At 36.7% G+C, this 16,354-nt stretch overlaps 2 protein-coding genes across 6 annotated transcripts; one reads left to right on the top strand and one right to left on the bottom strand.

The window, feature by feature from the left end:
* The first annotated feature begins 6,634 nt into the window (after nt 1-6,634).
* Nucleotides 6,635-9,448, top strand: AOR (Oxidoreductase, zinc-binding dehydrogenase family protein). Its single transcript, XM_022040101.2, has 4 exons — nt 6,635-7,107; nt 7,699-8,022; nt 8,701-8,860; nt 9,039-9,448. The coding sequence occupies exons 1-4, from the start codon at nt 6,688-6,690 to the stop codon at nt 9,302-9,304; spliced, it is 1,170 nt and encodes a 389-aa protein (XP_021895793.1). The 5' UTR covers nt 6,635-6,687; the 3' UTR covers nt 9,305-9,448.
* Nucleotides 9,449-9,772: 324 nt separating this feature from the next.
* BCA4 (beta carbonic anhydrase 4) lies at nt 9,773-16,354 on the bottom strand. 5 transcript variants are annotated; one of them, XM_022040102.2, is made up of 10 exons: nt 16,214-16,354; nt 15,764-15,966; nt 13,726-13,790; nt 13,302-13,442; nt 12,885-12,933; nt 12,321-12,437; nt 11,773-11,826; nt 11,269-11,354; nt 10,363-10,468; nt 9,913-10,200 (listed from the first exon to the last, which is right to left on the bottom strand). In XM_022040102.2, the coding sequence occupies exons 2-10, from the start codon at nt 15,878-15,880 to the stop codon at nt 10,036-10,038; spliced, it is 900 nt and encodes a 299-aa protein (XP_021895794.1). In that variant the 5' UTR covers nt 15,881-15,966; nt 16,214-16,354; the 3' UTR covers nt 9,913-10,035. The 5 variants fall into 5 exon arrangements, with proteins under 5 accessions (XP_021895797.1, XP_021895794.1, XP_021895795.1 ...); XM_022040103.2 differs by having other exon boundaries at nt 15,764-15,849; nt 16,214-16,353; XM_022040104.2 differs by having other exon boundaries at nt 15,764-15,867; nt 16,214-16,352.

Below are 16,354 nucleotides of genomic sequence, written 5' to 3'. Positions count from 1 at the left end.
AGTTGGTGGAGAGGAGCTTCCACACCCTCCCTCAGGCAGTAGGGAACCTCAAACCCTCAGCTCCACCCCGCAGACCAGCACCTACTGTGTCTGTCCAATAGAACAAGAGGCCTAGGCCAGTGATCCAAGTCCCCCTTAAGCTCCAGTGGCAGGACGTGGTAAGATCTGCCAGCATTGCGGCAGGGATCACGGGGACCGATCCTGCTACCGCCTCAACAACACATGTCGCATATGTGGTAGTGCCCAGCATTATGCAAGAGAGTGCCCAAGGAACCAGAATCAGGGCAGACCTCCTATCTAGGGCAGGACTTACAACCTCACCCAGCAGGATGCCGAAGCCGACCCGGATGTAGTACATTATCTGTAACTATCTTGCTCATGTTTTGATTGACACTGGTACATCGCATTCATTTGTTTCACCTATTTTTGCATCTAAATTTAATGTATTACCTGATAAACTTGATTCTATATTATTTGTGTCTACTGTTGAGAGTATGACACTATTAGAAAAAGTTGTCTATAGGGCTTGTGTAGTAGAGATAGCAGATAGAAAATTGAGTGTGGACCTAACAAAATTAGACACAGGGGATTTCGATATAATTTTAGGAATAAATTGGCTTGCGGCGTATCACACAACTGTAGATTGTTTTAACAAGAAGATTATATTCAATCCTCCTGATGAGGAGCCATTTATAAATTAATAAAATTATTTAGTACTTATTCCTTGATGACAAGTTTTCTTATTCGTCGAGTACTTTAACCCTATTGTTTTCTCTAACTATGCAAACCCAAGAAAAAGAATTGTATTTGAGAGATTCTGATAGTCCGAGATTTCCCAGATGTATTTCTGGATGAACTACTCGGACTGCTAGTGGACAGGGAAGTCAAATTTACCATAGACCTACAGTCAGGCACCCAGCCTATTTCGGTTGATCCTTACCGTATGAGCCGCGTCGAGATGGAGGAACTGAGGAAACAGATAACTGAATTACATGATAGTAGTTTTATCAGACATAGTGTGTCCCCTTGGGGTGCCAGAGTCACTTTTACTAGAAAGGAAGATGGAAAGTTGAGACTATGTATTGATTACAGAGGATTGAACAGAGTCACAATCAAGAACAAGTATCCCCTTCCCAGAATTGATGATCTCTTCGATCAGTTGCAGGGTGCGCAGGTCTTCTCCAAAATAGACCTACGTTTAGGTTTTTAATTTGGTTTATTTTATTTTATTTTAATTTAATAAAAAATAATAATAATAATAATAAAAGGGTAAAAATTAGTTGAGTATTTAATTGAAAATAATTTTGGAAAAAAGGGGTGAAATTTTGAGTTTTAAGGGTATTTTTGAAAGAAAAATCAGAAACTGGGGGTTAAAACACAATTTAGAAAAATTTCGCCACGTCAGATGCTGGTCAGCAGCCCCGACCAACCAGGACGCGCCAGGTGGCAGAGGCGCTGACGCAGGAGGCCACGTAGGGGGAGGAGCCATGTGGGCGATCTGCATGCGCGCAATCGAACGGCTGAGATCCGTTCATGCGCTCATGGATGGCCCAGATTGAAAACGTGTACAGACGGTCCAGATTGAATCACGTATGGATGACCCAAATTGAATCCCGATGAACGGTCTAGATTCACTCTCTATTTAATCGCGATTGGACAGTTCAGATCAAAAGCGATAGATAGCCCAGATCAAAAAGTGGATGGGTATAAATAACCCTATCCGCACCCAAACCCTAACCCTAGCAGCCAAAGCCTCTCACCGGAGAAGACAGCCCAACCGCTGGGGAGCTGACTACCGCCACCCGCCGCCGCACCAGAGCAATTTTCGATCGCCAAACGAGGTAAAATTTTTTCCTCTTGTACGAAATTTAATTTCAAATCCACCCATGGCCAAATTAGAGCGAAAGAACCAGCCAATTGGCTGAATAATGCCGCCGAAGCTCGACGGTGCCACTACGGGGTGTTTCAAAAAATGCCTCTGATGAGGCCCTTTTCGATTCCCGTTCGATGTGATTTTTCCACCGTTGTGATCACATTTTCCTTCTCTACAGGTTGACCAGAGCAAAACACCCAACCGCAACATGAGCCAGAGGAGCCGCCGCACCGGAGAGCCCCACCGTTGGTGAGTTTTAATTTTCTACATTTTTTCGGCCCACCGAGGGCCCTAAGTGTGTTTTCTCGCAGAAAATGATGTAAATTTTGCTGACTTCGACAGAAAACAGCAAACCGAAGCATATCGCCGCCACGGACGGCGACATCATCGCTGGAGCACGGCGGAGCCGCCGTGTCGGATTTTCGAAATTGGCCGAGTAGGCCCTGGGTATGATTTTTGGGTTATTTGGGACATTTGTAGGTATCGTGAGTGCATTTCAGTTCTTGAAAAAAAATTCAGGGAACTCAGGGACCGCCCGTAGGCGCAGTAACCACTTAGTTTTTGGCGTCAAATCAAGTAAAAACTCCTTATCCTATTTCCTATCATGGAATTAAAGTTTGAATAAATGATAGTACTGTATTTTGTACAAATTAAATAGATATGCATAATTAATTACTGATTGCTAATGGAGCCCGAACCGGACATTATTCTCTGTCGATTTCTGTTTGATTTATTTTATAGTTTAAATGCATTATGGTATCTAGTTTATCTATTCTATGGTTTTAAATGCATGTATCACTGCTTACTTGACCACTGTATGATTTTGAAATTTAAGATATGATTGCATTACCGGATGCATGTTCATTGTTTATGTGATTGTGTTTGATTTGGTAACGGAGACTGAGGAAAAACAGGAAAGGGGTGTGATCTAATAAACAGATAAGATGGCAGCCTCACTAGATATCCTGAGAGATGGTGGACGGACCGGATTCATAGGGAACCCTACCGTGAACGTTGTCTTATACCGGACAGGATATGAAGACTTGGTAATTTGGCGCTCATACCGGACGGGGTATAGGGACGGCCCACTTCATCCTCATACCGGACGGGGTCTTGAGGTTTAATATCTTGGCGCTCATACCGGACGGGGTATGGGGATGGCTATATAATTAAGACTGTTAAGGGAAAGGGTTCACGTGTAACAGGGACACTCCTATGGATCCCCATGGATACTAGCATGCTGGTGAAACGAGAAACGGTTACTAGTTCGTCTATTGTTAATGGATACGGATTTATAATATGTACCGTGATAGTTGATTATGCATGAAATTATGATCTGTATGATGTTATTATCTTTATAGGTTGTTTTCATGAATTCTTCAATGGTAAGAAAAAGAGTAAATAGTTTTATTTTAAATTAATGTATTGGTTTAAATCTACTGCTCCATTAGTTGCTTTGATTTTCTACCAACATTTACTTCTGTGACAGTGATATAGTGTGATGTCCTTACTGGGTTAGTGTAGCTCATTCCTTATATTTTCCTTTGTTTTTCTCATTTCTCATGTTTCTTTCAGATAATTCATTCCGTGATGTTTGTTTAGTACTTTTAAGTTATTGTGTAAGAGATGTAAACCTTAACTTTTTATTTCGTTTCTGCACTTAAATTGGTATATTTTCCTTTTGGATTTCTGAGGTCGTTACAGATGTCCCACTATAAGTGAACCCATATCAAACCTTGTCAACTAACCGACCGTTCTCATACCCTGTCCGGTATGAGCGCCAAAAGTATCATTTCTCAATACTCCGTCTGGTATGAGGGTGAATCGAGTCGTCTCCATACCCCGTCCGGTATAAGTGCTAAAGATACCATTATTCAATACCCCGTCCGATATGAGGCAACGTTCACGGTAGGGTTCTTTATGTACCCAGTCTATCTACCATCTACTAGGATATCCAGTAAGACAATCATTCACTCATTCACTTCACCAATCAATTTTCGTTTATATTTTAATTTTCAGTTTTATAATTTAACCGTAAATCACGCAAGACAAATAATACATGCATCAAGGAAATACAACCGAATTATCTTACTAATTCCAATCTATTATCATGTATTTAAAACTATAAAATCAAACAATCAGTTAAAACATGACAAATAATAATAAACAACCAGTTTCGGCTCCATTAGTAACCTGTAATTAATTTTAAAAAATTTTTAAATTATACAAAATACCGTATTATTCATAATAAACTTCAATTCCATATTAGAGAATAAGGCGATGGATTCTTACCCGAATCGGTGTCTGAAATAACGAACTTCTAATGCACCTACTACCGGTCTTCAAGTTCTCTGAATTTTTCTGCGAAGATTAAAATATGCTTTATGTACCTAAAAATACCCAAAAATCCAAAATCAGTGTTAAAAACCCTTTTCCGGCCAATTTTGGGATTCCAGCACGGTGGTACCACCGTGTTCCGGTGATGGCATTGCTGTCTGCAGTGGTGGTTTACCTCGACCTGGCTGTTTTCAATCGATTTTGACCGGTTTCAGTCAATTTTATACCCATCCCTACAAGAAAACACGTTAAAGGAACTCAACTGGCCTAAAAAAAAATAAAAAAATAGAAACCTACCGGCGATGGAATTTTCCAATGCGACGACTTCACCGGCTTACTTTCGCGGCTGAGTGTTTTCCTTTGATCGACCTGTAGAAAACAGAACAGTGAACACAATAATGAAAAAAATCACATGAAACAGGAATAGGGAAGGAGCTCATCGGAGGCAGTGTGGGTTTTACCCGTGGCAGCGCTGCCGAACTTTGCATGCAATTTTTAGCTCACCCGCCATTTGTTTTGCTTCAATTTGGCCACAAGGGTGCTCGGAATCGAATTCTGAGCGGGTGGGAGAATTGTTACCTTTTTTTGGCAGTCGGAAGTGGCTCTAGTACGACGGTGGGCAGCAGTCAGCTCTCTTCTCCAACGGGGGGCTAGCGGATAGGGTTTAGGTTCTATGTGAAGTGAAATATTTATATCTATCTCACATAAATTTGGGCCATTCATCACGTTTAATCTTGACCGCTCGATCGTGCCTAAAGACGAAATGAATATGGACCATTTATTGCATTTGATCTCGACCGTCCGATCGCGCCTAAGGAGAAAATAAATATAGACCGTTCATCACGTTTGATCGCGACCATCCGATCGTGCCTGAGGAGGGAACAGATCCAGACCGTCCACGCACGCAGGAAGATGTCTGGGCCATTTAATCGTGGGGCACGCGGATCGCCAGCTTGCCTTGCCACACAGCGCGCTCCGTTCGTTGAGACTGCTGATTGGACAGTCCTACGTGGTACAATTTTTTAAAATTGTATTCTGACATTTAGTTTCTGATTTTTTTTTCAAAAATACCATCCAAACCTAAATTTTCACCCATTTTTTCCAAAATTATTTTTAATTTCATACATAACCTATTTTTTTTTCATAATTTCACATTAAATTAAAATTTATTAATTTCAAAAAATAGATTTTTATACATTTTCGAATGTAAAAATTAATCTCAGACCAAATTCCAGACTCTGGTATTACAAGCTGCATTCTAGGTTTATCTGAGTTTTGGAGAGTCAGAATATCGGTAGTAGAGTTTGGGTTCGCCATTGTAAGGGTGGATTAGCAGTAAAGGTTAATGAAATTAGGAGAAAAAAATAGTACTTAGTACAGGCATTGTTCTGATACCGTGAAGAAAATGAATGAGAAAAAAATTCATTTTTTACATGTTTTTATATGTCTTTTTTTAATTTATTATGTACAAGGCTGTTTATCCACTTAAGAAAGAGAAAAAAATGCCTAACTAATTGTTTAACAAACCAAAACAAATTGCAATTCTAGAATATATCAAAACTTTATTAATGACTATAACAAATAACTACTTTGATTTCTAGCTCTTCATTTTCTGCTTACAATCGCCATCGTCCGCTTGTTTTAAACCCTAGCAAAAAACTTTCATTCTTTGCAGAAATAAATTTAAATTGATGAAAAAATTTTAACAGTAAAAAGTTTTGTGACTTGTATCAAGTATAAAATATAATTTTTATAACTACATAAAAAATGGTATAAACAATATTAATGTAAAAATTATATAAAAGTAAACAAATTTGAATATAGATATAAAAAAATTACTATATCCGTATTTTTTTAAATTAAGAATTCATCGAATGAATTAAATTTTTTTTAAAAAAGTAATCAACTATTTATATATATATGTATAATTTAAGAATTTTCAGTCAAGTAAAAATTAATTAGATAACTATTACATATAGTTAAAAGATTAAACAGATAAATATTATCAATTATCACATTAAAGAATTAACTATCTAATTATTATCTATATATAACGTTAATTTTGCTTCATATATTAAACATTATTTTTATATTTATACAATTTAAATACCAATTATTATGTATATTATCATATGTATCGATTCTCCATGTATTAATTTTTGGTATTATTTTATACATAATAGATAATACATCATAGATTATAGAATAACAGTATGATTTATCTAATTTTATTTAAACTAAGGAATAATACTCACCTTCGTTAAGAAAAAAACCATATAAAGATTAAACTAGAAATAGCTCAAATTATACAGAAGAAATTATAATATATCTTATTTTCATTCATGCGGAGCCACATAGTTTTAGACACGTGTATCTCTTTACTGTTTCCTCATCTGTAAAAAAGACAAGTTCCAACACAGACGCAGGTATGAAAAGGCATCACCAGTTGTAAGAGATAAGCCGTAGAGTCGAGAACAATGGAAGCCATTCTCGCATCTACCACATTTCCCCATGTCATACTCTCTCATCCTCTCTCACCTCTTTCCTGCAGATTTTCCTTCAGATTCCGGGAAAACAGAAACACACCCACGTCCCCCACGTCTTCTTCTCTCAAGCAGACCTCATACTTCTCTCACATTCATCTCAGGGTGTCTGCAAGTTCTCAGCCCGCTCGTACTGCCACCGAGACCGTGAATTCCTTCTCTCTCCCCAGTGACATGAAGGCTTGGGTATACGGGGAATATGGGGGTGTTGAGGTTTTGAAGTTTGATAGAAATGTAACGGTGCCCCAAGTGAACGAGGATCAGGTGTTAATCAAGGTTATGGCTGCAGCTCTTAACCCTGTTGATGCCAAGAGGAGGCAGGGCAAGTTTAAGGCTACAGATTCTCCCCTCCCGGTAATTTTCCCATTCTCGAAATGTTCTTTCCGAGTAATGTTTGGTAGCTGAGAAAATCTTAAAAAGGTTAAGCAATTTATCCCATTAACTGTTGGTTTTTATTTATACCAACTGTGAATTGGGAAATGTCGATACATAGGGTCATATATTTCCAACGTGAGAAGGTAGCTGAGAAGATGGAGCACGTAAGACTTTCCTTCTTTCAGTTTGAGCGCATGAGTTTTAACATACTGGTTGGTAAATACGTTATTATCATCTGCTAGGTGAAGACCTTGAAATCTATAGGGATTAAGAAGATAAGCTTTTTTTTTACTCTAATGTTGCATGTCAAGTAGTAAAGGATGTGGGTTTTGATTTTACTGGGCCTTTTTGTCGTTCAATCCTGAAAGGAATGCCTCGCGGAAGCTCTTTCTCTGGATTTTTGGAGGAATATTGAGAAAGTAATTATTCTATGGCAGCAATATTTAGTGACAAATGGAATCCGTAATTCTTATTGATTCTTATCGTCATTGTATAATTAGAGTATTGTTTGATTATATTATGTTGGTGGAGTGATCAATAATTGAATGTGCTGTTCAACTTTCTTCATAGACCGTTCCAGGCTATGACGTTGCAGGTGTGGTGGCTAAGGTTGGTAGTGGAGTGAGGGAGCTGAAGGAGGGTGATGAAGTATATGGGAACATAAATGAGAAAGCACTTGAAGGGCCAAAGCAGTTTGGTTCTCTTGCAGAGTACACTGTGGTTGAAGAGAAGTTATTGGCCCTGAAACCAAAGAGTTTGGACTTTTTTCAGGCTGCTGCGCTTCCTCTTGCCATTGAGACGGCCTATGAGGGTCTGGAGAGAACAGGCTTTTCAGCTGGTAAATCTATTCTTGTTCTCAATGGTGCTGGTGGTGTTGGGAGTTTGGTCATTCAGGTACTCTATTTCTCACTGGATCAATATTTTTCTCTGATAGAATGTAAACCAGTGTATTGAGGCATCTCATAAAATATTTGGTGAAGGATAATTTTATTTGGTGCAAATATTTTTGTTTGTTTGAACTTTGAAGAATGCCTGTTAGTGTTTGTGACTGTGCATAACATACGATCTCTTGCAGTTTTGCTGTATCCTTTCTTGTCTTGATTGTCTGTCCTTTCTTCATTCGTTCCTTGTTATTCTCATTTGTTGTACTCACATTTTGCTGTGGTAGATCACAACCGTTATCATTGCTGTATACATTTTCTTTTATTTCTGCGTGCTGTCAGATATGCTATCAACTTTCCAATTCATAGTTCTGGTTGCATTGGAAAGTTTTCCACAACCTTTTTCCCTTTGCCATTTCTTTTCTTGCTCTCTGCTACTTGTTTCAAATCCACCTGGCCTTTTTTTGGGTTGTCATAAGAAGAAAAGGTTGGAGAACATAATTCTACCAATTACATGAGAAAAATGTCTCTGAATACTTGCTTCACATTCTAAGGTATTCTCGTAGTTGGTAACTGAATTTTTAAAACCAAACAACATAAATATACATAAACGACTTGTAATAGTCTATGTTGCATTTTTTAGCCTTATATTTGAACCTAAAGACCTAATTCCCTTTCGTGGCTGGAACAGCTTGCAAAAGAAGTCTTTGGTGCATCAAGAGTTGCTGCCACTTCAAGCACTGGAAAATTGGAGCTTCTAAAAAGCTTGGGTGCTGATTTGGCTATTGACTACACGAAAGAGAACTTTGAAGATTTACCCGAAAAATTTGATGTAGTTTTTGATGCTATTGGTAAGTAACGTCATTTCCAACAATGCTTTGGACAGCATTGTAAGGATCCAAAGTTCATGATGTTGGATGCATTTTTGCATGAATCAGTCTGCTATATTTGATCCATCAAAGATGGAGGAAAAGGCTGTTAGTGGAGAGTTTTAGTGTTGACTTTGTGGTGTTCCTTTCAAAATAACAGGGCAGTGTGATAGGGCAGTGAAGGCAGTGAAAGAAGGAGGCAGCGTGGTGGCCTTAACCGGAGCTGTCACACCTCCCGGGTTCAGATTTGTGGTTACTTCTAATGGAGATGTACTGAAGAAACTAAACCCGTATCTCGAGAGTGGGAAGGTGAAGGCAGTGATCGATCCCAAAGGACCGTTCTCATTTTCCCAGGTTGCCGAAGCTTTCTCTTATATTGAAACAAACCGTGCTACTGGAAAGGTGGTCGTTCATCCAATTCCTTGAAGGAGAAAAGAGAACTCAACATATCCTTCATTTTGTAAAGATGTCAATCAAATACTTTAGGTTCTGGAATGCCAAGAGACATGTAAATGTTGTAGATGCATGAAGCAAAAAATAATGTAGACATATTCTATCTTTTATGTTCAATATTGAAGCATCCACAAGTGAAAGATCCGGCACCGTTTCTGTAAAATCAGAGATGGAGAGGGTTTTGACTTTTTCAAACTGGATCAAGAGTCAAAACCCATAACCTTAGTGAGCTGTGCAATAGACTTTAGGTGAAGAAGGTCCATAATGGGTGCCTGGTGGAGACATCTGTCCTCCTCACGCCATCCGACTTTGAACAGGGGTTGACGACCGATTAAAATGACCGTAAAGTCCATACAGTGGTTAAAATGGTTAAAATTATAATGGGCTTCATGCATCTGTTTCTTGGGTTGACTTGAAAAATGGATAAAGAAGACAATGAAGTATATAACGCAAATGCGCTTTTTATCAGCAGAAAGAGCATATAAAAGTCACTTGAAATATACATACACCTCTCAAGGAAAAGTTAATTCCCAATTAAAAATAAGTAACCACCTGAAAAACAGATCGACTTCAAAGGTGGATGGGAACAACGAACGCCAAAATAAATTATTGTTGAAGCAAGATACAAGTTGAGACTAAAGTTTATTACTTTTCCCGTTACCCCGTATTATGCACTGTAGTGAGGAGGAAAGAAAAAATTTTGTTCATAAAGCTATGGCAGGGGTAACTTTGAAGTTGAGATCCCAAAGCTCGAAAGTTCCATTAACAAAATCGTAATGTGCGCCCTTCAAAGCTAGTGTTTTCTTCACTAACGCTTCTCTAACATATGGATATGTCAGTAGGTTTCCCAGCGACACATTCACAGCCTCCTGTTCACATTTCAAGATTTTTAATATTTTACATGACTTAGGAGCTTGAATAAATTTGCATCTGTATTTTAAGTTCATTATTATATGTAATCGCTGAGTAAATCATATTTATATTATATTAGTGATGAAGTATGGACAAGTAAGATGCAATAAGTTACTAACCTTCTCACAATTTGTGCACTGCTCTTCAAAAGTTAAACTGCCACATTCTGTTTTCACCTTGTTCTTCGCTGATGAACCGATTTTAACCCATTCTTCAATGAAATCACTGTAATTTATACGTAAAAAAGAACAAAAGGAAAAGTATCTTTAGAACCGCATTACATCTTCTTTTTAGCTTTTTCGCAATTACTTTTTTCAATTTATAGCCTGAAATTTTAATAAATAATAAGTATATCTAGAAAATCCAATTTGTTGGAAGCACGTAAATAATATTAATATTCCCTTTTCAAACATTAGTGTGTCGTACACAAAAATTGGTCCGACATGTACCCTTCAAAAGAATCGATCCAGAAACACTTTTGATAAAAGACATGCGTATAAAGTCAGAGCATATGGTAAGTTTTCCATCACTGATTATTAAAAAATAAAAAAGGTGAGTGAGAGAATTCAGCCTTTTCTCTATGGAGACATGTGGAGACAATTCGACAATATAAAAAGTAATTAACCGGATAACTCTCCTAATACTTTGGGATTCACAACTAAAACTATTAGCACACATTAATTAGTCTTCCTACTTGCTAAAATAACTTCAAAGGACAGGAATTATGTTCTTTACTTTTTAACTTTCTTAATTTACAGATTCCTCCAAGAATATGGTACCACACCATGAAACAGGACAGCAAGCTGTTTAATTATTAATTATTAATTATTATTTAGCAGATAAATAAGTGCATTAATTAGCAGTCTTGCATACAAGCAGAAATCCAACGTAGAAAGTAACAAAAAACACAAAGCTAATGTAATTGTTTATCCGATGTCTTTCTCTTCATTCAACTAATTAACTAATACATGTCATGCAGAATAAATTTATAGTTTGTGGTATGCTACAGTTGTAACAAGTATTACCTGGCAGTAGTACCATCATCTGGGATGTTCATAAGCCCCTTAATGCCACCACAGCAGCTGTGTCCAATTATCACAATGTTTGACACCTGAAGGATTGTCATTCTCTTTCAACTTCATTTTCGAAATAATTTTCAAATCCAACGGTGCAGGGAAGCATGGGATACGTTTATACATACACACACACGCACATATATAGAAAATAACCGGTTAATATCGTAAAAAGCAAAAAGCTTCGCTTCTAAAGCTAGCTGGGGCAAAGAAGGAAATTGTATGCATCTCTGGGAACAAGCTAGCTGAGGCTTATCATTCTCTGGGAACTGGTGGGTAGAGCTGGAGCGGTGGACATGGTTATTAACTATTGCAACCACAAGAATCTCCATCCACCAAACATTGAACCAGCATTAAAATATATATTATATAAATATACATTATCAAATTGCACATAACTAAGTTATGTTATATAAATTATGAGAAAAGATATATAGGTGATAATAAAATATTCACCTTCAAATGCAAGACTGCATATTCAATGGCCGCCCCCACTCCTGAGCACTTGTTCTGTTAGAACCAATTAAAGCGAGTTCAAATAAAAAGAAAAAGAAACAAATATCAAAGAATAAATAAAGAAGAAAGAAGAAGAGACAGATCGAAAGGATAGCTAACAGGAATATCATTATTTAGATGACTTATAAAGATGCTGCAAATAAATATATGAATATGTATGCCCATTTAACTGGAGGCGCATTGCACGCGTAGGATAGAGATTATCCAGTTATCGAAAAGATGAATTAAAAAAGAAAAATGGAATCATCAGAAACGGAATTAGAATTATCGTCAAGCCCTTTTAGTTCACTTTCTTTATAGTTTATAAAGGGATCTCAAGGTTGTGGAGTTAAATATATATCCTTAATTTACAAGAAAATGAAAAGGCAAAAGTACAGTTTTTGTGATCAAAATAGAAGTGCTTTCATATTTTGCTAGACTATGATTAAAGTTGGCATTAGGTGGTAGTAATTAAATCACTAAGAAATGGAGACGTATTCTAGGCAAACCTTTTCATATGATGGAACCATATTCGCAATGTTTCGGACCATAAAGGCCTCTCCTGGTTGAAAATTCAGAATATGAGAAGGACAAACCCGAGAATCTGAGCATGCAAAAACCAGAAACTGCATAACAAGGGAAAAAAAAATTAACCGGCGCAAAATAATTATTCTGGGCACCTCAATCATGTGATTATTGGGATAAAAACATAATTTTATTTCATTTAAATAAAAATGGATAATTTTAAAGGAAACATAAAAATCATGTGGACCAGACGGTACAGCTCATCACCGTGTTGCCTTATAAGTGCTTTCCCATTTCAGAATTTCAGCTTGAAAACAAACAAACAACAAAAAAAAAAAAAAATCACAAATCCAAAGGAGTAATTCAACAGAATCCATTAATTTAACTGCAGAAATCTGAATCAAGGGCTGAGATCACGGAACCATTCTGTTCTTATGTATAAAGAAATTGATAAATACAAAGCTAACAGTAAAAATGACAAAAAAAATGTGCCAAATAATTATTGATAATATATTGTATATATCAATAAGTAAAATACACCCACCCACCTTGGGGCTCTGGCCTTTGGCAAGTTCACCGAACAAAGCAGTATCCTTCCTGTAGAAAAAAGCATATACCACAAAATTCCGAGTCAGCTTACACAAAAGATAAAGCACTCCGCAACCCATCCACACACGTCTTTTCCCAATTAAAACCTCTTTCTTTTCTTAACCTCCCAAATAATTAAAAAAAAAAAAAATGTACTTTTTCTGATATGCTATTTGATAAGCAGCGGTTTATACTAATAAGATTTGAACTAGTATTCGAAATTTCAAAATCACAAATGATTTCATAATTTACAAATAAAATTTGTTTATTTAAAAAACAAAATTTAACAATATATTTATGTTAATGAATGACTATTCTTAGTAAAAGTTCAGAGCATAGAAGGCCAGTCAAATTTTCAGAACAGGAAAGGAAGTTACTCGAATTTTTCTTTCTTGAAGTGAAGGAAGCCGGAGTTGAGCCTCTCGACCGGGTCGAACTGAGCCGACTTAGCTGCCTCCAACTCGGTCGTTAGCTCTTTGATTTTTGCGGCGGCGACGTTCCAAAGTTCAGCTTTCTCACTGTAAACGATGACGAATTATAAACCGTCAGATAATTATAGTAAAACCGATCGCTGGGACCCATCGGCGGTGGACGGCACTCCAACCTCGAAACGCGGTTTAACAGATGGATCTATACTCACCTTATTTGGATAGGATAGCGCAGATTGCTGAACCAGCGTATTTCGAAATGACAGAAAAGGACAAAAACTAGTCTCTAATTTACGGAAAAAGGTAAAAGTACCACGAAATCAAAGACTGCTGGTTTGGAAGATGAAAAGTCGGAGAATGTAGTAATCAGTACCTGAGAAGCTTTGTCAATTCTGCAATGGCCTCTTCGTATGACTGATCCTTTGCCATCTCTTCCTTCTGATATTAAAAAAATAAATGAGAATCATTATCTTCAATGAAACTTTGACTGAGAGACAGACAATTGATACACATAATATGAATATATACTAGATCGGATAATCTTCCGGTACCGGAGTCAAATTCATCCGATCAATGAATCCAAACAAATATCGACAAACCTCAACAAGATTGTTGTTTTTATTCAGATCAAAATTGTGGATTCAACAAAGTCGATGCATTGAAATGAAGGAAAATCGAATTAAAATATCCAAAACCTCCAATCCGCTGATCACCGCAGTAATCAAAAGATGGTGGAACAACGATAAATATGAAACAAAAAGAAAAATAGAGATATAAATCAGAAGAGATTTGAGATGGTTATGGGGATGTGAAAGTGAATCCAAGTTGACTCATGACCAACCAAAAGCTGGAACTTGTTGCCGATAAAGAAGCATGTGTACGAACCTTTTGTTTCACTGATCAGCTTCTGATGAGTTGTGAATTGAACGAGGGAGACAATTAAGCAGTTAATTTAACCACTGCTTTTCCGTCAGCTGACTAATAAAAACCACACAGATTTAGCCTATATTTATAATACCACTGTACTCGCCGGGGTCAAATAAGTAAATTCGTTGACTTATGGGGTTAAAAACGTGATTAGCCGGTAATCACAGCGATTAAAACTGGAAAACCCAAGTTTTACAGTTTCGGATTAAATTATGGCATGGGACAATAAACTTGGAACGCGTTGTCTTGTGTTTTGTTAACTTATCGGAACCAGAAATGATTCGGTGTAGCTGGCCGTATGATGATACGATGGACCTCCTTTTAAGTTGAATTATTTATTATTTGGGTTAGTGGTTTCCCATTTTTGTGGATCAAATTGACTGCGTCATGATCTCACGGTGCGGAAAGGAAAAATAAACGGCCAGCGTTTCGGTGGATGGAGTGACGTGTGAGGCAGACACGTGGCGGGAATTGGGAACGTGACGACAACGGCCCACCAATTACGTTTAATAAAAAAGTACTACATTTAATAAAAAAAACAAAATTATAATTATGACACATTTTAAATTATGGGTTATATATTAAAAAATTCTAACAATGTGAAATTCAATAATTAATTCATTATTGTAAACAACCAAGAGATTAATAATGTGTTAATACGAAATTTTTTTAACAATTAGTTAATTATGGTAAGCCAAGTTTGAGAGACGAAAAAACTCAAAAGAATATTCGTAGGGTTGAGGTCATGCCCACTGTAATTGACTGTGAATCTTAAAGTTGCTTTTTTGTATTTTCTATTTTTACACAGAAATCTCCACCAAACTTTTGACAAACAATATATATATATATATATATATATATTTGTTGTAATAGAGCAGTCAACATAAGGCTCCTAGTAGAAACCCGACCCGTACCCAGAAACATATTCTATTTAACCGGTGTGTTTGCTTTTTTAATTCGATTCCTATTCTACTTAAAAATAAATAAAATTAATCATGATTATGTTCAGTTTACATATTTTATATAGTAAATTTAATTTAAAATTATCTATTTTATAGTTGTAATTAAAAGATCTCCGTAATTTAAGGTACTTTCAATCTTAATCACTTGATTTTTCATACACTTACTAGTAAGGTTAATCAATATAATTAACTTTAAACGGCTGCTTATTGGAGAATTAAGAAATTCCCAATTGGGTCAACCCTGGTTAAAACCTGGCCAGATGTTGACACCCCCATCCCCTCGGCCTGCTACTCGATTGTTTATTGATCCAAAGAGCTTCCTTCACTTAGAAGACTCAGCTAATTGGTTATACAAAATTTAAAAGTAGCAATGCAATTAACAAAATAGGTGTTGGAGTAATCAAGAATGTTGAGATCATTTCCAATTAATCTGCTGCCCTATTAAAATATGTAATTATACACAAATAAATTTCCTTATCTTTTCGTGGGTCAATTAAAAAGAAGAAGAGAGAAAGAACTTACGGGAACCTTTGTTGCACAACAAAGGACATGTAAACAGTTGCTCAATTTTTTGGCCATCTCACTCTTCTTAACTTGTCCCTCGTCACCTGTTAAAATAATTAAATCTAAAAATAACATATTCAAATTTTTAATCTTATCCCTAAAAATGCTGCCTCCGCCCAACAGCTTAACTATTCACAACCCTTGATGAAATTCAAGAGTTTCTTTCGTTTTTTTATTATAAAAAAAAAAAAAAAAAAAAAAAAAAAAATTATTGGGTTTAGTCGTAGATACAGCAAAGAGATGAAAAAGGGTATAGCAGTCTATCTCCGCGGGATTGATTGTGGCTTTTGCGAAGATAATGGGGCAAATTTTTATTAAAAAAATAATAATTGGGTATTATGAAATTAAATGAAAATAAAGTAAGTAAATGCATTGAAGACGAGGGGGGAGGGGGAGAATAATTAATACCTGTAAATTAAGGTTGGCAGAGTTCACAAATGGAGTTGAAAATGGAGGTGCAGAAGTGGGAGTTGACAGGGAAGAAAAGAAGGATGGATGGTCATGTGGACAAAAATGAAAATGGAATTGAGAAGGGGGCAGGTTCTATCC

This window comes from Carica papaya, chromosome 8, assembly GCF_054855325.1.
Source record: "Carica papaya isolate Zhongbai chromosome 8, ASM5485532v1, whole genome shotgun sequence".
Classification (NCBI taxonomy): Eukaryota; Viridiplantae; Streptophyta; class Magnoliopsida; order Brassicales; family Caricaceae; genus Carica; species Carica papaya.
Note: the sequence above shows the minus strand (reverse complement) of the source record. Positions and strands in the feature narration are given on the sequence as shown.

Excerpts from the sequence above, each read along its gene's own strand:
- AOR (XM_022040101.2), top strand. The coding sequence starts at position 6,688 with ATGGAAGCCATTCTCGCATCTACCACATTTCCCCATGTCATACTCTCT. Across the intron at positions 7,108-7,698 it reads CTACAGATTCTCCCCTCCCG|ACCGTTCCAGGCTATGACGT; the intron begins GTAATTTTCCCA and ends CTTTCTTCATAG. Across the intron at positions 8,023-8,700 it reads TTGGGAGTTTGGTCATTCAG|CTTGCAAAAGAAGTCTTTGG; the intron begins GTACTCTATTTC and ends TGGCTGGAACAG.
- BCA4 (XM_022040102.2), bottom strand. The coding sequence starts at position 15,880 with ATGTTATTTTTAGATTTAATTATTTTAACAGGTGACGAGGGACAAGTT. Across the intron at positions 11,827-12,320 it reads TGGTTCCATCATATGAAAAG|AACAAGTGCTCAGGAGTGGG; the intron begins GTTTGCCTAGAA and ends TGGTTCTAACAG. Across the intron at positions 11,355-11,772 it reads ATGCAGTCTTGCATTTGAAG|GTGTCAAACATTGTGATAAT; the intron begins GTGAATATTTTA and ends ACAATCCTTCAG.